This window comes from Oncorhynchus mykiss, chromosome 9, assembly GCF_057628025.1.
Source record: "Oncorhynchus mykiss isolate SJ-2025 chromosome 9, ASM5762802v1, whole genome shotgun sequence".
NCBI lineage: Eukaryota > Metazoa > Chordata > Actinopteri > Salmoniformes > Salmonidae > Oncorhynchus > Oncorhynchus mykiss.
This window is the reverse complement of record NC_143030.1, coordinates 3,106,398-3,127,912: the sequence shown is the minus strand read 5'-3', so window position 1 is coordinate 3,127,912 and position 21,515 is coordinate 3,106,398. Positions and strand designations below refer to the sequence as shown.

The following is a 21,515-nucleotide window of genomic DNA, read 5'->3' as shown; positions in this document are numbered from 1 at the left end:
CACACCACACCTCTATATACACCTCTACATACACCACACCTCTATATACACCTCTATATACACCACATCTCTATATACACCACACCTCTATATACACCTCTATACACACCACACCTCTAGATACAACACACCTCTATACACACCACACCTCTATACACACCACACATCTATACACACCACACTTCTATACACACCACACATCTATATACACCACATCTCTATATACACCACACCTCTATATACACCTCTATATACACCACATCTCTATATACACCACATCTCTATATACACCTCTATATACACCACACCTCTATATACACCTCTATATACACCACACCTCTATATACACCACACCTCTATACACACCACATCTCTATATACACCTCTATACACACCACACCTCTATATACACCTCTATACACACCGCACCTCTATACACACCACACCTCTATATACACCTCTATATACACCACACCTCTATATACACCTCTATACACACCGCACCTCTATATACACCACACCTCTATATACACCACACCTCTATACACACCACACCTCTATATACACCACACCTCTATATACACCTCTATACACACTGCACCTCTCTACACACCACACCTCTATATACACCTCTATATACACCACACCTATATATACACCTATATATACACCACACCTCTATATACACCACCTCCTCTATAAACACCTCTATATACACCACCCCCCTCTATTTACACCACACCTCTATATACATCTTTACCGGTCTGTAGTCATTTAGGCAGATTGCCTTTGTGTTCTTGGGCACACGGACCATGGTGGTCTGCTTGAAACATGACATTCTGATATACTCCGCTACACTCGCCGAGCATGTGTCCTTGGTGAGCAGGGTACTTGGACGACTGTTGGAGCATGACCTGTACGTCAAGGCTGAGAAATGCCTGTTCTTTCAGCAAGCCGTCTCTGTCCTAGTGTACCGCATTTCCACATCAGGGGTGGAGATAGAAAGTGATTGCATTTCAGCTGTGTGTAATTGGCCGACTCCCACCACGGTAAAGGAGGTGCAGCGGTTTTTAGGGTTTACTACCGGAGATTTATCTGGGGTTTTGGCCAGGTGGCTGCTCCCATTACCTCACTGCTGAAGGGGGGTCCTGTACTTTTGAAGTGGTCGACTGAGGCGTACAGGGCTTTTAGTCACCTGAGGGCTCTCTTTACCTCGGATCCCGTGTTGGCACATCCGGACCCCTCTTTGGCGTTCATAGTGGAGGTGGACGTGTCCGAGGCTGGGGTTGGAGCCGTGCTTTCACAGCGCTCGGGCACGCCACTGAAGCTCCGCCCCTGCGCTTTCTTGTCGAAGAAGCTCAGTCCGGCGGAGAAAACTATGATGTGGGGGACCGGGAGTTGTTAGCTGTGGTAAAGGCCCTGAAGGTGTGGAGACATTGGCTTGAGGGGGCGAAATACCCTTTCCTCATCTGGACTGACCACCGCAACCTGGAGTACATCCGGGCAGCTAGTAGACTGAATCCTCATCAGACAAGGTGGGCCATGTTTTGTTTTTTTTACCTGTTTTGTGTTCACCCTGTCCTACAGACCAGGTTCCCAGAATGTGAAGGCAGACGCACTGTCCCGGCTATATGACACAGAGGAGCGGTCCATGGATCGGACTCCTATTCTCCCGGCCTCCTGCCTGGTAGCGCCAGTCATGTGGGAGCTGGACGCGGACATTGAGCAGGCGTTACGTACAGAGCTCGCTCCACTCCAGTGTCCCGTCGGGCGTCTGTACGTTCCGTCTGCCCTCCGTGACCAGTTGATCTATTGGGCCCACACGTCACCCTCCTCTGGTCATCCAGGGATCAGCAGGACGGTGCGCTTTCTGACTGGGAAGTACCGGTGGCCCACCTTGGCTCGGGACGTGAGGGTTTATGTTTCCTCCTACTTGGTGTGTGCCCAGTGTAAGGCTCCTAGACACCTGCCCAGAGGTAAGCTACATCCCTTATCCGTTCCACAACGGCCTTGGTCACACCTGTCAGTGGATTTTCTAACTGATCTTCCTCCTTCACAGGGAAACACCACGATCCTGGTCATTGTGGATCGTTTTTCTAAGTCCTGTCGTCTCCTCCCTCTGCCCGGTCTCCCTACGGCACTACAGACTGCGGAGGCCTTGTTTACACACGTCTTCCGGCACTACGGGGTGCCTGAGGATATAGTGTCTGATCTAGGTCCCCAGTTCACTTCGAGAGTCTGGAGGGCGTTCATGGAACGTCTGGGGGTCTCGATCAGCCTCACCTCAGGTTTTCACCCCGAGAGTAATGGGCAGGTGGGGAGAGTGAACCAGGATGTGGGCAGGTTTCTGCGGTCTTATTGTCAGGACTGGCCAGGGGAGTGGATTTCCTAGTTCTTAATATATGTCATGAGAAGAGAATCATCCAGCCCATTGGGTATCTCACTACACCCCCAAATGTCATGTCTTGAAATATGCAGACAGACGGATTAAAAGTACGTTTACATTGTAATACTTCTGACAGACAACATTTTAGCTCCGCCCACAACTTCCAGACTTTATTCTTAGAAAGGATTATTGAGTCATTATTAGTTTTACACTTAAGATATAACTCTGCCGTTGTTCTGTAGAATGTGAATTTTGTCTGTTGTTTAATACATTAGTGTATACTGGATTAAGCATACACATTCATTAACTGTCATTTTGTTATTTCTGCTCCAACTTTGACTCCATAGTTAACTTTCTTTAGGATATTGTCAGTTGGATATGTTCTGCACGGTTTTGTATACATTATCTTGCCTATCATATGAACATCCTTTTTCTGACTCATAAGTTTCACTCAAGGTTGCTCTGATGTCCAAAATAAATCAAATACTTTATATGTGCTTGTTTGTGCTTGCCTGGCTTAATAAACTAATAGAAAAGTCCCAAAATTGCAAACCTTCACCACTGTCATTGCCAGGCTTGTGTTACATCTACTGACGACAGAACAGACTAGAACAACTGAGGTAAAAGCGCCCTCCTGTGGTGGACCATGATATTACTGCTACAGTTCTTCAGATACTGCCTGAGCATACCGGTCCGCAACATGTATTACATTATGTTTATTATGAATTATCTAAAATAGGAAAGCAGGCCATAGATCCGTCCATCCATCCATCCAACCAACATCATCAATACATTCGAGAAATGAACGGAGCTGAGGCATTCCGTGTTCAACTTCGTTCCGTTTGTCCCATACACCGACCCGTCTGCTTCCGTTAACAAGCGGAACCGCGGCTGTGTGGAACTTCAGTTGCACCGCGACCAGCTATCTTGCGTGTTGTTTGAAGCGAGTGAACGTAACCAGCGGGTTAATAAACGATAAACGATTAACGTTTAAACCCATCAACTCTCCTTGTTGTCGTGAGGTTCGCTTCTCTGTGAAGAAGACTGCTCGACGCTGAGATGAATCAATTTGAACAGTAAGTTATCGGTCTGCGCTAGCCATGATGCTAACCACGATGTTAGTTGTTTTAGCATCTACCCACAGTCAATTAGGTAGCATCTACCGACAGTCACCAATTAGGTAGCATCTACCGACAGTCACCAATTAGGTAGCATCTACCGACAGTCACCAATTAGGTAGCATCTACCGACAGTCACCAATTAGGTAACATCTACCCACAGTCACCAATTAGGTAGCATCTAACCAGTCACCAATTAGGTAGCATCTACCGACAGTCACCAATTAGGTAGCATCTACCGACAGTCACCAATTAGGTAGCATCTACCGACCGTCACCAATTAGGTAGCATCTACCGACCGTCACCAATTAGGTAGCATCTACCCACGGTCACCAATTAGGTAGCATCTACCCACGGTCACCAATTAGGTAACATCTACCCACGGTCACCAATTAGGTAACATCTACCCACGGTCACCAATTAGGTAACATCTACCCACGGTCACCAATTAGGTAACATCTACCCACGGTCACCAATTAGGTAACATCTACCCACGGTCACCAATTAGGTAACATCTACCCACGGTCACCAATTAGGTAACATCTACCCACAGTCCGCCAATTAGGTAACGTTAGCTAACAGCAACCCTTGCGTGGTTGTAAACTACATGGAAGTGGTAACTATTTAAGTCAGGCCTGGCTCCACTGAAAATACTATATTGAATCCGCCATGGAGGCCTGTTTTTATAACATTATCGTATGTCCCAGCTGCTTGCCATAGTTTTGAAGTAACTGCGAAAAAGCCATTATTTGAGGACATTTTTCATGCTGCCAGCTACAATTGGTTATATTGAGCACCGTGCTCAACTCATTCTTCTGCATCACAATGCCAGCTGCGCTAAACGAGATTTCCCCGGTGAGCGATATCACTGTTTGCCTGGGTGCATGTTGTGGTGACCCACGGTGCCATAAATGACTGGTTCCTACCCATCAAAAGTGAAACATTTTCTGGTCATGGTTAACTATATTTTATTTAGAAAAATGTGTAAAACCTAAACAAAACGTGTCCCTCTTTCTCAATATGTAACCCTGAACACGCCGTAAACCCCTGAACACGCCGTAAACCCCTGAACACGCCGTAAACCCCTGAACACGCCGTAAACCCCTGAACACGCCGTAAACCCCTGAATACGCAGTAATTCCTAGCCGTAACCCTGAACACACAGTATCCCCTAGCCGTGACCCCTGAACACGCCGTGACCCCTGAACACGCCGTGACCCCTGAACACGCCGTGACCCCTGAACACGCCGTGACCCCTGAACACGCAGTAACCCCTGAACATGAATTAATAACTTGAAATGTTCAAATATTTATTTTGAATTTCATCCAAAAGTAAAGGGGTCTGAATACGGCAGTATAAAACCACAAAGCATCAGTTCCAGTCTAAAGCAGCAAGATGATTGACAGGCAGTGTGCCAGGCAGTGTGCCAGGCAGTGTGCCAGGCAGTGTGCCAGGCAGTGTGCCAGGCACTAATGCACAGTGCATTAGGAAAGTATTCACAACTCTTGACTTACACATTTTATTATGTTACAGCCTTATTCTAAAATTGATTTGTTTTTTCCCCATCAATACACACAATACCACACAATGACAAAGCAAAAACAGGTTTATTTTTGTGTGCAATATTATTAAAAATAAAAGAACTGCAATATCACATTTACATGAGTATTCAGACCCTTTACTCTGTACTTTGTTGAAGCACCTTAGGCAGCAATTACAGCCTCAAGTCTTCTTAGGTATGATGCTACATGCTTGGCAAACCCGTATTTGGGGAGTTTCTCCCATTCTTCTCTGCAGATCCTCTCTAGCTCTGTCAGGTTGGATGGGGAGCGCCGCTGCACAACTATTTTCAGGTCTCTCCAGAGATGTTCGATCGGGCTCATGTCCGGACTCTGGCTTGGCCACTAAAGGACATTCAGAGAATTGTCCTGAAGCCACTCCTGCGTTGTCTTGGCTGTGTGCTTAGGGTTGTTGTCCTGTTGGAAGGTGAACCTTTGCCCCAGTCTGAGGTCCTGAGCGCTCTGGAGCAGGTTTTTCTCAAGGATCTCTCTGTACTTTGCTCCGTTCATCTTTCCCTTGATCCTGACTAGTCTCCCAGTCCCTGCCACTGAAAACATCTCCACAGCATGATGCTGCCACCACCATGCTTCACCATAGGGATGGTGCCAGGTTTCCTCCAGACGTGACGCTTGACATTTAGGCCAAAGAGTTCAATCTTGGTTTCATCAGACCAGAGAATATTGTTTCTCATTGTCTCAGAGTCCTTTAGGTGCCTTTTGGCAAACTCTAAGCGGGCTGTTGGGCCTTTTTCTGAGGAGTGGCTTCTGTCTGGCCACTCAACCATAAAGACCTGATTGGTGGAGTGCTGCAGAGAAGGTTGTCCTTCTGGAAGGCTCTCCCATCCCCAAAGAGGAATTCTGGAGCTCTGTCAGTGACCATCGGGTTCCTGGTCACCTCCCTGACCAAGGCCCTTCTCTCCCAGTTTGGGCAGGTGGCCAGCTCTAGGAAGAGAGCTGAATTTCATCCAAAAGTAAAGGGGTCTGAATACTTTCAGAATGACCGGTACACAATCCATGTCTCAATTGTCTCAAGGCTTAAAAATCCTTCTTTAACCTGTCTCCTCCCCTTCATCCACACTAACCTCATAAACTCAGTGCTTGATGTTGAAGTTACCACATAAGTAAAAAAAGAAACCAAGTGAAAACCAACATGCCAAACATCCTAAGAAAAAGTATTTATTCGGTAATCTAACAATTGGAAAATGAGTTTTATACCAAACTTTACTGCATTGGTCATCCCCACAATGTGGCAATTGAAAGGGTTAGCTAGTTACATCCTTTCTCAGAGATGACTGAACAGGGTGGCTGCTCTAGAGTTCCATAGCCCAGCAGACTCACCTGGGGACAGAGGATGGACACTATGTTTTTAGAAAAGTCTGGGAGGAGAGCGCATCAATTTGAGTACATCCAATTCAACCAGTGGCCCTGGATAATATGTTATGGGTTAGGGTTAGGCAGGAGGCCCTGGATAATATGGGTTAGGCAGGAGGCCCTGGATAATATGGGTTAGGCAGGAGGCCCTGGATAATATGGGTTAGGCAGGAGGCCCTGGATAATATGGGTTAGGCAGGAGGCCCTGGATAATATGGGTTAGGCAGGAGGCCCTGGATAATATGGGTTAGGCAGGAGGCCCTGGATAATATGGGTTAGGCAGGAGGCCCTGGATAATATGGGTTAGGCAGGAGGCCCTGGATAATATGGGTTAGGCAGGAGGCCCTGGATAATATGGGTTAGGCAGGAGGCCCTGGATAATATGGGTTAGGGTTAGGGCTGTATAATCCTGGAGTAACTCCCTGTCAGAGAGACTGTGGTTAGGGTTAGGCAGGAGGCCCTGGGCCAGTGGGAGGTCAGGGCTGTATAATCCTGGAGTAACTCCCTGTCAGAGAGACTGTAGTTAGGGTTAGGCAGGAGGCCCTGGGGCAGTGGGAGGTCAGGGCTGTATAATCCTGCAGTAACTCCCTGTCAGAGAGACTGGTTAGGCAGGAGGCCCTGGATCAGTGGGAGGTCAGGGGTGAGGGCTCACTTTCAAGCACACTCACTACCCCTATCAGTCCATCTCCAGGTGCTACAGAGATACTAGTGGCTGGGGTGATGCTGGCTCCACATCACCAAGGTCATCAGCTGCTAGTGGCTGGGGTAACGCTTTCTGACCATCTAACTGCCATCTCTCCAGATCCCAGATTATTCCGGTTACATCTGTAGGCTGTAGCTAGCTAATTGGATCTAGCTAACGTGTGGTAGTTAGTCAACATGCATAGCTTCTGATACATCCCATGATCCTCCTTGCTTTACATCTGACAGATATAGCTACCATACGCTAGATAATGGGTTCTGATAATTGCACTTTAGTTCATTATCTAGCTAGCTATGTGTAAAACTGACAGTCTGGTTGTAAAACGCAACTACTTACCTTCTAACCAACAAGCTAACTAGCTTGACACTCAGTAACGTTAGCTTACCATGTTTTCAGGACAACTCGACATTCCTCTTGCCATTCCCAGTCGACTCCTTCTTGCTTACTCCCGTTTTTGCCTTATTGTCATAAAGCCACACTCGTTACACAGCCAGCTGGTGCAATAAGCCAGCCGGCCTAATCCTGATTCGTCCAAATGATCGTTCCCCAAAACGAGGAACTACTGCTACCCGTAGTCACATTCTACGTGAGTCGTTGTTTACATGCGAATCTGTCCACCAGAGATTATAATCCATGTCTCAAGATTTAAAAATCATTCTTTAATCCGTCTCCTCCCCTTTATCTACACTGATTTGAAGCGGATTTGATAAGTGACAGCAATGGATCATAGCTTTCACACAGATTCACCTAGTCAGTCTGTCATGGAAAGAGCATAATGTTTTGTACACTCTGTGTATATTCTCTCCCCCCAGTCTGAAAGATGACGACCCAGGGGATCAGGAGTGTTAGGGTGTATAATGTGTGTGTATATTCTCTCCCCCCAGTCTGAAAGATGACGACCCAGAGGATCAGGATGAGACGGTCTGTAACCGGGAGGAAGACTGCTCCATCAACAACAATCGACGCAAGGTACGCAACACACACTAAACACACAATCACGCATACAGTACCAGTCAAAAGTTTGGACACCTACTTATTAACGGGTTTTTCTTTATTTGAGCTATTTTCTACATTGTAGAATAATAGCGAAGAGATCAAAACTATGAAATAACAAATGGAATCATGTAGTAACCAAATAAGTGTTAAACAAATCAAAATATATTTGAGATTCTTCAAAGTAGCCACCTTTGCCTTGATGACAGCTTTGCACACTCTTGGCATTATCTCAACCAGCTTCACAAGGTAGTCACCTGGAATGCATTTAAACTAACAGGTGTGCCTTGTTAAACGTTAATTTGTGGAAGTTCTTTCCTCAATGCATTTGAGCCAATCAGTTGTGTCGTGACAAGGTAGGGGTGGTATACAGAAGATAGCCCTATTTGGTAAAATACCAAGTCCATATTATGGCAAGAACAGTACAAATTGTCAAAAAGAAACGACAGTCCGTTACTTTAAGACATGAAGGTCAGTCAATCTGGAAAATTAAGAACTGTGAACGTTTTTTCAAGTGCAGTCGCAAAAACCATCAAACACCTTCATGAAACTGTCTCTCATGAGGACCGCCACAGGAAAGGAAGACCCAGGAGCTCTGCTGCAGAGGATAGGTTCATTAGAGTTACCTGGCTCTCATGAGGACCGCCACAGGAAAGGAAGACCCAGAGTTACCTCTGCTGCAGAGGATAGGTTCATTAGAGTTACCTGGCTCTCATGAGGACCTCCACAGGAAAGGAAGACCCAGGAGCTCTGCTGCAGAGGATAAGTTCATTAGAGTTACCAGCCTCAGATTGCAGCCCAAATAAATGCTTCACAGAGTTCAAGTAACGGACACATCTCAACATCAACTGTTCAGAGGAGACTGCGTGAATCAGGCCTTCATGGTCGAATTGCTGTAAAGAAACCACTACTAAAGGACACCAATAAGAAGAGACTTGTTTGGGCCAAGAAACACAAGCAATGGACATTAGACCGGTAGAAATCTGTCCTTTGGTCTGATGAGTCCAAATTTGAGATTCTTGGTTCCAACCGCCGTGTCTTTGTGAGAGACTGAGTAGGTGAACGGATGATCTCCGCATGTGTGGTTCCCACCGTGAAGCATGGTGGAGGAGGTGTGAAGGTGGGGGTGCTATGCTGGTGACACTGTCTGTGATTTATTGAGAATTCAAGGCACACTTAACCAGCATGACTACCACAGCATTATGCAGTGATATGCCATCCCATCTGGTTTGCATTTAGTGGGACTATCATTTGTTTTTCAACAGGACAATGATCCAACACACCTCCAGGCTGTGTAAAGGCTATTTGACCAAGAAGGAGAGTGATGGAGTGCTGCATCAGATGACCTGGCCTCCACAATCACCCGACCTCAACCCAATTGAAATGGTTTGGGATGAGTTGGACCGCAGAGTGAAGGTAAAGCAGCCAATAAGTGCTCAGCATATGTGGGAACTCCTTCTGTTGGAAAACATTTCAGGTGAAGCTGGTTGAGAGAATGCCAAGAGTATGCAACGCTGTCATCGAGGCAAAGGGTGCCTACTTTGAAGAAATGTCAAATATATTTAGATTTGTTTAACACTTTTTGGGGGGAGTTACTACATGATTCCATATGTGTTATTTCATAGTTCTGATGTCTTCACTATTATTCTACAATGTAGAAAATAGTAATAAATTAAGAAAAACCCTTGAATGAGAAGGTGTCCCAACCTTTGACTGGTACTGTAGATTTTTTCATTTCATCGTATATATTTTCACTAATCCAACCTGCAAAATGTGCTAATTGCCAACAACAGTCTATTTGAAAGAAATACGTAATAATATACCACATCCATTCCTTAAATATGAATTGAAGCATTACTTTACATTCTACAACTGGCATCACTGACAGACTTGACCAGATGGGAACAAATGGGATTCATCCCCCTCCTTCTGTCAGCCTCCCTCTGTCAGCCTATCTGTGCTCATCTATCCTATTTTCCCTCAAATCTGATTTAATATTTGGGTTCAAGTAATCCTTGCAGATTAAGCCTGTGTAACCTGTTTTATAGCTAATGCCTCATACTGTGTGTGTGTGCAGGGGAACATCCTCTCCAGTATAACTATACCTTGTGGTACTCATACTGACTGTGTGTGTGTTAGACGGTGAGTCCTGCAGTAGGGGAACATCCTCTCCAGTATAACTATACCTTGTGGTATTCTCGGAGGACTCCGTCCCGGCCCGCCAACACACAGAGTTATGAACAGAACATCAGACAGATCGGCACGGTCGCATCGGTCAGTACACACACACTACTAACACGCATCATATACACACACACACCACCAACACGCATCAGGTCAGGAAACACACCACTAACACGCATCATATACACACACACACACCACCAACACGCATCGGTCAGTACACACACCACTAACACGCATCATATACACACACACACCACTAACACTCATCATATACACACTGTGTTTAACATGTGGTTGATAGGGTTAGGATGTGACCAGCTGATTGGTTGATGTTATCTTGTGCTGTGATTGGTTGCCAGGTGGAGCAGTTCTGGAAATTCTACAGTCACCTGGTGCGACCGGGAGATCTGACTGGCCACTCTGACTTCCACCTGTTTAAAGAGGGAATCAAACCCATGTGGGAGGTAACATGTCTATATACACATTATATTATTATTATATATGGGTATAATCTGGGAGGTAACATGTCTATATACACATGATATTATTATATATAGGTATAATGTGGGAGGTAACATGTCTATATACACATTATATTATTATATATATAGGTATAATGTGGGAGGTAACATGTCTATATACACATTATATTATTATATATATAGGTATAATGTGGGAGGTAACATGTAGATATATACATTATATTATTATATATAGGTATAATGTGGGAGGTAACATGTAGATATATACACTTATTATATATATAGGTATAATGTGGGAGGTAACATGTCTATATACACATTATATTATTATTATATATAGGTATAATGTGGGAGGTAACATGTCTATATACACATTATATTATTATTATATATGGGTATAATGTGGGAGGTAACATGTAGATATATACACATTATATTATTATTATATATAGGTATAATGTGGGAGGTAACATGTCTATATACACATTATATTATTATTATATATGGGTATAATGTGGGAGGTAACATGTCTATATACACATTATATTATTATATATAGGTATAATGTGGGAGGTAACATGTCTATATACACATTATATTATTATTATATATAGGTATAATGTGGGAGGTAACATGTAGATATATACACATTATATTATTATTATATATGGGTATAATGTGGGAGGTAACATGTAGATATACACATTATATTATTATTATATATAGGTATAATGTGGGAGGTAACATGTCTATATACACATTATATTATTATTATATATGGGTATAATGTGGGAGGTAACATGTAGATATACACATTATATTATTATATATAGGTATAATGTGGGAGGTAACATGTAGATATACACATTATATTATTATATATAGGTATAATGTGGGAGGTAACATGTAGATATATACACATTATATTATTATTATATATAGGTATAATGTGGGAGGTAACATGTAGATATATACACATTATATTATTATTATATATGGGTATAATGTGGGAGGTAACATGTAGATATATACACATTATATTATTATTATATATAGGTATAATGTGGGAGGTAACATGTAGATATATACATTATATTATTATATATAGGTATAATGTGGGAGGTAACATGTAGATATATACACTTATTATATATATAGGTATAATGTGGGAGGTAACATGTCTATATACACATTATATTATTATTATATATAGGTATAATGTGGGAGGTAACATGTCTATATACACATTATATTATTATATATATAGGTATAATGTGGAAGGTAACATGTCTATATACACATTATATTATTATTATATATAGGTATAATGTGGGAGGTAACATGTAGATATATACACATTATATTATTATTATATATGGGTATAATGTGGGAGGTAACATGTAGATATATACATTATATTATTATATATAGGTATAATGTGGGAGGTAACATGTAGATATATACACTTATTATATATATAGGTATAATGTGGGAGGTAACATGTCTATATACACATTATATTATTATTATATATAGGTATAATGTTGGAGGTAACATGTCTATATACACATTATATTATTATTATATATAGGTATAATGTGGAAGGTAACATGTCTATATACACATTATATTATTATATATATAGGTATAATGTGGGAGGTAACATGTAGATATATACATTATATTATTATATATAGGTATAATGTGGGAGGTAACATGTAGATATATACACTTATTATATATATAGGTATAATGTGGGAGGTAACATGTCTATATACACATTATATTATTATTATATATAGGTATAATGTGGGAGGTAACATGTAGATATATACACTTATTATATATATAGGTATAATGTGGGAGGTAACATGTAGATATACACATTATTATTATTATTATATATAGGTATAATGTGGGAGGTAACATGTCTATATACACATTATATTATTATATATAGGTATAATGTGGGAGGTAACATGTAGATATATATTATTATTATATATAGGTATAATGTGGGAGGTAACATGTAGATATATATTATTATTATATATAGGTATAATGTGGGAGGTAACATGTAGATATATACATTATATTATTATATATAGGTATAATGTTGGAGGTAACATGTAGATAAATACATTGTTATTAATATATATACAGTTGAAGTCAGAAGTTTACATACACCGTAGCCACAATTCCTGACATTTAATCCAAGTAAAGATTCCCTGTCTAATGTCAGTTAGGATCACCACTTTATTTGAAGAATGTGAAATGTCAGAATAATAGTAGAGAGAATGATTTATTTCAGCTTTTATTTCTTTCATCACATTCCCAGTGGGTCAGAAGTTTACATACACTCAATTAGTATTTGGTAGCATTGCCTTTCAATTGTTTAACTTGGGTCAAATGTTTCGGGTAGCCTTCCACAAGCTTCCCACAATAAATTGGTTGAATTTTGGCCCATTCCTCCTGACAAAGCTGGTGTAACGGAGTCAGGTTTGTAGGCCTCCATGCTCGCACACACCTTTTCAGTTCTGCCCACACATTTTCTATGGGATTGAGGTCAGGGCTTTATGATGTCCACTCCAATACCTTGACTTTGTTGTCCTTAAGCCATTTTGCCACAACTTTGGAAGTATGCTTGGGGCGAAGTCTTTTGGAGGATGGCCTGGTGTCAAGAAGGGCAGCAAAGAAGCCACTTCTCTCCAGGAAAAACATCAGGGACAGACTGATATTCTGCAAAAGGTACAGGGATTGGACTGCTGAGGACTAGGGTAAAGTCATTTTCTCTGATGAATCCCCTTTCCGATTGTTTGGGGCATCCTGAAAAAAGCTTGTCCGGAGAAGACAAGGTGAGAGCTACCAACAGTCCTGTGTCATGCCAACAGTAAAGCATCCTGAGACCATTCATGTGTGGGGTTGCTTCTCAGCCAAGGGAGTGGGCTCACTCACAATTTGCCTAAGAACACAGCCATGAATAAAGAATGGTACCATCACATCCTCCGAGAGCAACTTCTCCCAACCATCCAGGAACAGTTTGGTGATGAACAATGCCTTTTCCAGCATGATGGAGCACCTTGTCATAATCTAAAAGTGATAACTAAGTAGCTCGGGAACAAAACATCGTTATTTTGGGTTCATGGCCAGGAAACTCCCCAGACCTTAATCCCATTGAGAACTTGTGGTCAATCCTCAAGAGGCGGGTGGACAAACAAAAAGCCACAAATTCTGACAAACTCTAAGCATTGATTATGCAAGAATGTGGCCCAGAAGTTAATTGACAGCATGCCAGGGCAGATTGTAGAGGTCTTGAAAAAGAAGGGTCAACACTGCAAATATTGACTCTTTGCATCAACTTCATGTAATTGTCAATAAAAGCATTTGACACGTATGAAATGCTTGTAATTATACTTCAGTATTCCATAGTAACATCTGACAAAAATATCGAAAGACACTGAAGCAGCAAACTTTGTGGAAATTAATATTTGTGTCATTCTCAAAACTTTTGGCCACAACTGTATATAGATGATATTATTTTTTAAATGTTTATTATATATAGGTATAATGTGGGAGGTGTGTGTCTCTAAGATGGTGAGTCCATCAGTATGATAGCATCCCATCCAGTATAACCATACCTTTTTGGTATTCACTGTGTGTGTGTGTGTGTGTGTAACCCTCCAGGATGAAGCTAATAAGAACGGAGGGAAGTGGATCATCAGGCTGCGGAAAGGTCTGTTGTTATTATAAGACACAACCTGTTCGCTTTGCTTCTCATGTTGTCTTTTACCATTCTCTAAATCTCCCTTCAAGTGTAGACATCACATCAACACATACTGGAAGAGGTACTGGATAGCTACAGTAGCTAGCCTAGCTAATGAACTAGCTACATCAACACCTACTGGAGGACCTATTGGATAGCTACAGTAGCTAGCCTAGCTAACGAACTAGCTACATCACAACACATACTGGAGGAGCTATTGGATAGCTACAGTAGCTATCCTAGCTAATGAACTAGCTACAACACATACTGGAGGAAGTACTGGATAGCTACAGTAGCTAGCCTAGCTAACGAACTAGCTACATCACAACACATACTGGAGGAAGTACTGGATAGCTACAGTAGCTAGCCTAGCTAACAAACTAGCTACATCACAACACATACTGGAGGAGGTACTGGATAGCTACAGTAGCTAGCCTAGCTAACGAACTAGCAACATCACAACACATACTGGAAGAGGTACTGGATAGCTACAGTAGCTAGCCTAGCTAACGAACTAGCTACATCACAACACATACTGGAGGTGGTACTGGATAGCTACAGTAGCTAGCCTAGCTAACGAACTAGCTACATCACAACACGTACTGGATAGCTACAGTAGCTAACTTAGCCAACTATCTAGCTACGTCGGCTTAAGGGACGTTCTGGTACTGGTTCCGACCGCCATTTTGCTTAGAAATCGATCTGTGGACACTAGATTAAAATGGCTTGAATTGAGCAGTAGTCCTGATTTTCAGAAGCACTGGAGAATGTCTACTGTGTGAAACAGGAGGTGAAATCTGACACCACTTGTTGTTGACAGGTCTGGCCAGCAGGTTCTGGGAGACCATTATTCTGGCCATGTTGTTAATATTGTTGTTGTTGACAGGTCTGGCCAGCAGGTTCTGGGAGAACATTATTCTGGCCATGTTGGGAGAACAGTTCATGGTGGGAGAGGAGATCTGTGGGGTGGTGGTCTCTATTCGCTTCCAGGTACGTACACACACACCACACACACGTGTGGTTTGGCGCATGGCGCAATACAGCTCAATCTACCACATTCCTGGCTATTGGTTGTCACTAGTTACCACAGCCACAAAATCATAAAACCCAACTATTTTTTTACATTTTTCTCTTCTTAAAATATGGTTTTAAACCTTAACCCTAACATCGATGGGGCTGTAGTGGAGCTGGTCGAGAGTTTCAAGTTCGTTGGTGATGTGGACACCATCATCAAATCAAATGTATTAATATAGCCCTTCGTACATCAGCTGATATCTCAAAGTGCTGTACAGAAACCCAGCCTAAAACCCCAAACAGCAAGCAATGCAGGTGTTGAAGCACGTTGGCTAGGAAAAACTCCCTAGAAAGGCTAAAACCTAGGAAGAAACCTAGAGAGGAACCAGGCTATGAGGGGTGGCCAGTCCTCTTCTGGCTGTGCCGGGTGGAGATTATAACAGAACATGGTGGCCAAGATGTTCAGAAATGACCAGCATGGTCAAATAATAGGTCTGGGACAGGTAGCACGCCCGGTGAACAGGCCAGGGTTCCATAGCTGCAGGCAGAACAGTTGAAACTGGAGCAGCAGCACGGCCAGGTGGACTGGGGACAGCAAGGAGTCATGCCAGGTAGTCCTGAGGCATGGTCCTAGGGCTCAGGTCCTCCGAGAGAGAGAAAGGGAGAATTAGATATAACAAACTGACCCTAGCCCCCCCGACACATAAACTACTGCAGTATAAATACTGGAGGCTGAGACGGGAGGGGTCAGGAGACACTGTGGCCCCATCCGATGATACCCCCGGACAGGGCCAAACAGGAAGGATATAACCCCACCCACTTTGCCAAAGCACAGCCCCCACACCCCTAGAGGGATATCTTCAACCACCAACTTACCATCCTGAGACCAGGCCGAGTATAGCCCACAAAGATCTCCGCCACGGCACAACCCAAGGGGGGGCACATCCCAGACAGGAAGATCACATCAGTGACTCAACCCACTCAAGTGACGCACCCCTCCTAGGGATGGCATGAAGGAGCACCAGAAAGCCAGTGACTCAGCCCCTGTAACAGGGTTAGAGGCAGAGAATTCCAGTGGAAAGAGGGGAACCGGCCAGGCAGAGACAGCAAGGGTGGTTCGTTGCTCCAGAGCCTTTCCGTCATGGTCCAAACATACCAAGAAATTGGTGAAGAGGGCACAACAAAACCTTTTCCCCCTCAGGAGACTGAAAAGATTTGGCATGGGTCTCCAGATCCTCAAATTTCTACAGCTGCAACATCGATAGCATCCTGACTAGTTGCATCACTGTCTGGTATGGTAACTGCTCAGCATCTGACCATAAGGCACTACAGAGGGTAGTGTGTACGGCCCAGTACATCACTGGGGCCAAGCTTCCTGCCATCCAGGACCTATATAATAGGCGGTGTCTAAGGAAAGCCCATAAAATTGTCAGACTCATCATCAAGTCATACACTGTTCTCCCTGCTACCACACGGCAAGCAGTACCGGAGCACCAAGTCTGGGTCCAAAAGGCATCCCTGTAGCGGGATCATTTTCGTCTGCAACCACTGAAAAGCATAGCGCAACAGTCAAATAATATTACTAGGAAATATTCATATTCATGAATTCACTATGCAATATTTTGAAACACAGCTTAGCCTTTTGTTAATCACCTTGTTGTAAGTTTATCGATAGTGTACATAATGCTATGCTAGGCTAAGCATCAGGAAGCTTGGTCACGAAAATCAGAAAAGCAATCAAATTAATCGTTTACCTTTGATCTTCGGATGTTTTCACTCACGAGACTCCCAGTTACACAACAAACGTTCCTTTTTTTCCATAAAGATGATTTTTCTACCCAAAATACCGACGTTTGTTTGTTTATGTTCAGAAATCCACAGAAAAGACCAGTCACGACAACGCAGACGGAAATTCCAAATAGTTTTCATAATATCCACAGAAACATGTCAAACGTTTTTTATAATCATTCCTCAGGTAGTTTAAAATATTCGATAATATATCAACCGAGTATGTAGCTTTTTCCATAACAGCGGGAGGAACAATGGCCGGTTGACTCAATTGCGCACCAACTCACTCTGAGAGCCCCCACCTCTCCACTTACGCAATGTGATCCTTCACGCTCATTTTTCAAAATAAAAGCCTGAAACTATGTCTAAAGACTTGACACCTTAGGGAAGCCACAGAAAAATAATCTGATTGATATCCCTTTAAATGGAGGACAGTCCTGCATAGGAACACAGAGGTCTCAAAATAAGAGGCACTTCCTGATTGGATTATCCTCAGCCTTTCGCCTGCAATATCAGTTCTGTTATACTCACAGAATATTTTTACAGTTTTGGAACCTTTTAGAGTGATTTCTATCCTGATCTGTCAATTATATGCATATTCTAGCATCTGGTCCTGAGAAATAGACCGTTTACTTTGGGAACGTTATTTTTCCAAACATAAAAATAGTGCCCCCTAGCTTCAAGAGGTTATTAACCTACATGTACAAATGACCTCCAATAACATGCTAACCCGCACACTGACTCCGGTGTCCCCTGTATATATACTTTTTATTATTAATTATTGTTTTAGTCTACTTGGTCATTTTTTTCTTAACTCTATTTCTTGAACTGCACTGTTAAGGGCTTGTAATTAAGCATTTCAAGGTAATGTTTACACTTGTTGTATTCGACGCATGTGACAAACTTTAATTTGCTAACGTTAACCCTAACCTTAACCACACAGCTAACGTTAACCCTAACCTTAACCACACTGCTAACGTTAACCCTAACCTTAACCACACTGCTAACGTTAACCCTAACCTTAACCAGGAATACCATGCCCCAGGAATACCTGACATGATGACTCCTTGCTGTCCCCAGTCCACCTGACTGTGCTGCTGCTCCAGTTTCAACTATTCTGCCTTATTATTATTCGACCATGCTGGTCATTTATGAACATTTGAACATCTTGACCATGTTTTGTTATAATCTCCACCCGGCACAGCCAGAAGAGGACTGGCCACCCCACATAGCCTGGTTCCTCTCTAGGTTTCTTCCTAGGTTTTGGCCTTTCTAGGGAGTTTTTCCTAGCCACCGTGCTTCTACACCTGCATTGCTTGCTGTTTGGGGTTTTAGGCTGGGTTTCTGTACAGCACTTTGAGATATCAGCTGATGTACGAAGGGCTATATAAATAAATTTGAATTTGAACCACACTGCTAACGTTAACCCTAACCTTAACCACACTGCTAAGCTTGTTTTCATACATTTTTACAATATAGCCAATTTTGTCTGTGGTAACTAGTGGAAACCCTACCAGGCGGCGCTCACCTCCCTCTCCTCCATGTTGTCAGTACGTACTTCGCTTCCCACTTCAATGTGATGGCTTGTTGGGTTAGAGGTTAGGGGTTAGGGTTAGTATAACATGGGTTATTCCTCCATGTTGTCAGTACTTCACTTCCCACTTATATGTGATGGCTTGTTGGGTTAGGGGTTAGGGTTAGTATAACATGGGTTATTCCTCCATGTTGTCAGTACGTACTTCACTTCCCACTTATATGTGATGGCTTGTTGGGTTAGGGGTTAGGGTTAGTATAACATGGGTTATTCCTCCATGTTGTCAGTACGTACTTCGTTTCCCACTTCAATGTGATACATGACCGCGTGTTCACAGACATCCAACAAGTCTGGTTCTAGATACTCCTTATGGGTATTGAAGCTGACATTCTATACCATTGGTATCTAGTAGTCTGGTTCTAGATATGCCTTACTCCCTCCGTCCCTTATCTCACGGCTGCCAGAAGCGGGTTTGGTCTCACGGCGCCTCCCTTTCAGCATCTGTACTGCCTCCATTTCAGTCAGTTCATACAGGACTGATGATGTCACTTCCCCGTCTCACTCTAGAATTTTTTTTCAGCTGTTAACGATGAGTTGCGGAGCGCTTTATATCCAAATAATTTGAAAGATTCCGATCTCCTACTTGCAGTATTTGTGAAATGTAATTGTATGTATGTTAGTGGCCTGCGAGTGGTAGTTTTGGGATAACTGTAATAAAAAGGTTTTCGGTTAGGGATTTTTTTCTAAACGTTAACGATCCAAAATGTGTTTAAACATTTTAAATGTCACATCCCTACTACTAAGGGCACAAAGTTGGCAAAGGATTCCCTCTCGAAGAGGGGGAGCAGGGGAGCCCTCGATGACTCGACAACGAGCGTTTGACTTGTGAACGCGAATATCGAGTGGTCAGTGTAATGTGTGTTTCTCTAGGAAGACATCCTGTCTATATGACAGCCAGCGATCAGGGTTAGTGTGTAATGTTCTTGTTGTTTACAGGAAGACATCTTGTCTATATGGAATAAGACGGCCAGCGATCAGGTGACGACATCTAGAATCCGAGACACTCTTCGACGCGTTCTGAACCTCCCTCCCAACACCATCATGGAGTACAAGACACACAACGACAGCCTCAAGTACGATTCACACACACACTCCCACCTAACACCATCGTGGACACACAACGACCACTCAGTGTTTTGTGTTGTCTCTAAGGAGAATTCTGTTTATTGATCTGTGTTTTCTTCTTAGGGATAATTCCAGCTTCCGCAACACAAAGATCACCCTGTGAAGAGATGGAGGATGGAGAGACTGGACTGGAGTGGAGTGGAGGGAGAGACTGGAGTGGAGTGGAGGGAGAGACTGGAGTGGAGTGGAGGGAGAGAACGTTTTCTCCCTCCCTCCACTCCCATCTCTGCCTCTCTCACTCAGAGATTTTTCACTGCGGAGATGGAGTAGTGTGTTTTTGCAGCTTGTCCCTGAGTTACAACAGGCCAGTGTGGGACCGACTGTGTGTTCTTCCATGACAATACAGAAATAAAAGTGTCTTTGGTATCCTGTCTGACCACGTCATTATTACATTAACCCTAATCTTAATCTGTTTTTTTGTATCCTAAATGTGACCTGTGGAATGCTCATGTAATGTTGACTATATGGTTCCATGTGGTTGTAACCTGTCCAGTGCTCTCAGGCTGTTACATTGGTATAATTTGAGGGGCGGAACAAAATGTGAGAGGGAGGTGACCTCTGAGGTACTGGGATATTTTTTAAATAATAGTGTAGTGTAGAGGCACATACAGAAGTTTTTTTATTTAACCTTTATTTAACTTGGCAATTCAGAATATACATTTTTTTTTTTTATAATGACGGCCTACACCTGCCGAACCCGCACGATGCCGGGCCAACTGAGATGCAGTGCCTTAGACTACTGAGATGCAGTGCCTTAGACTACTGAGATGCAGTGCCTTAGACTACTGAGATGCAGTGCCTTAGACTACTGAGATGCAGTGCCTTACATGGAACCCAAACCGGCTGCGCGCGTGCGTCATCGTGCGTAAATGTATTTTGTCCCCTCACACCAAACGCAATCACGACACGCAGGTTAAAAAATCAAAACAAACTCGACCAATGATATTAATTTGGGGACAGGTCGAAAAGCATTAAACATTTATGGCACTTTAGCTAGTTAGCTTGCACTTGCTCGATAATTTGTCCTATTTAGCTAGCTTGTTGTTGCTAGCTAATTTGTTCTTGGATATAAACGATGAGTTATTTGACATGAAATGCACAAGGTCTTCTACTACGACAATTAATCCACACACAAAACGGTCAACTGAATCGTTTCTAGTCATCTCTCTTCCTTCCAGGCTTTTTCTTCTTGACTTGTTGCGTTTCATAAATTAGGTGCATTACCGCCACTGACCTCGTTCGTCTTTCAGTCACCCATGTGGGTATAACCAATGAGGAGATGGCACCTGGGTACCTGCTTCTATAAACCAATGAGGAGATGGGAGAGGCAGGACTGGCAGTGTGATCTGCGTCAGAAATAGAACTGATTGGGTGCAGTAATTGAGTAACAGATTTCTACATTTATTTTGCAACGCAAGCGGTGTAGTCAGC

General features: G+C 43.0%; 1 protein-coding gene across 2 annotated transcripts; it reads left to right on the top strand.

Annotated features, from left to right (window-relative positions):
* Positions 1-3,022: 3,022 nt before the first annotated feature.
* LOC110518555 (eukaryotic translation initiation factor 4E type 2) lies at positions 3,023-20,450 on the top strand. Of its 2 annotated transcripts, none has more exons than XM_021596085.3 (8): positions 3,023-3,462; positions 8,023-8,107; positions 10,271-10,405; positions 10,678-10,782; positions 14,485-14,533; positions 15,450-15,553; positions 19,896-20,032; positions 20,148-20,450. In XM_021596085.3, the coding sequence occupies exons 1-8, from the start codon at positions 3,446-3,448 to the stop codon at positions 20,185-20,187; spliced, it is 672 nt and encodes a 223-aa protein (XP_021451760.1). In that variant the 5' UTR covers positions 3,023-3,445; the 3' UTR covers positions 20,188-20,450. The 2 variants fall into 2 exon arrangements, with proteins under 2 accessions (XP_021451760.1, XP_090039419.1); XM_090183293.1 differs by having other exon boundaries at positions 3,047-3,462; positions 15,384-15,553.
* Positions 20,451-21,515: the final 1,065 nt, after the last annotated feature.

Bases quoted from the DNA above. Each gene is read 5' to 3' on its own strand.
- LOC110518555 (XM_090183293.1), top strand. The intron at 8,108-10,270 runs GTACGCAACACA...TGTGTGTGTTAG, and splicing joins TCAACAACAATCGACGCAAG to ACGGTGAGTCCTGCAGTAGG. The intron at 20,033-20,147 runs GTACGATTCACA...TTTTCTTCTTAG, and splicing joins ACACACAACGACAGCCTCAA to GGATAATTCCAGCTTCCGCA.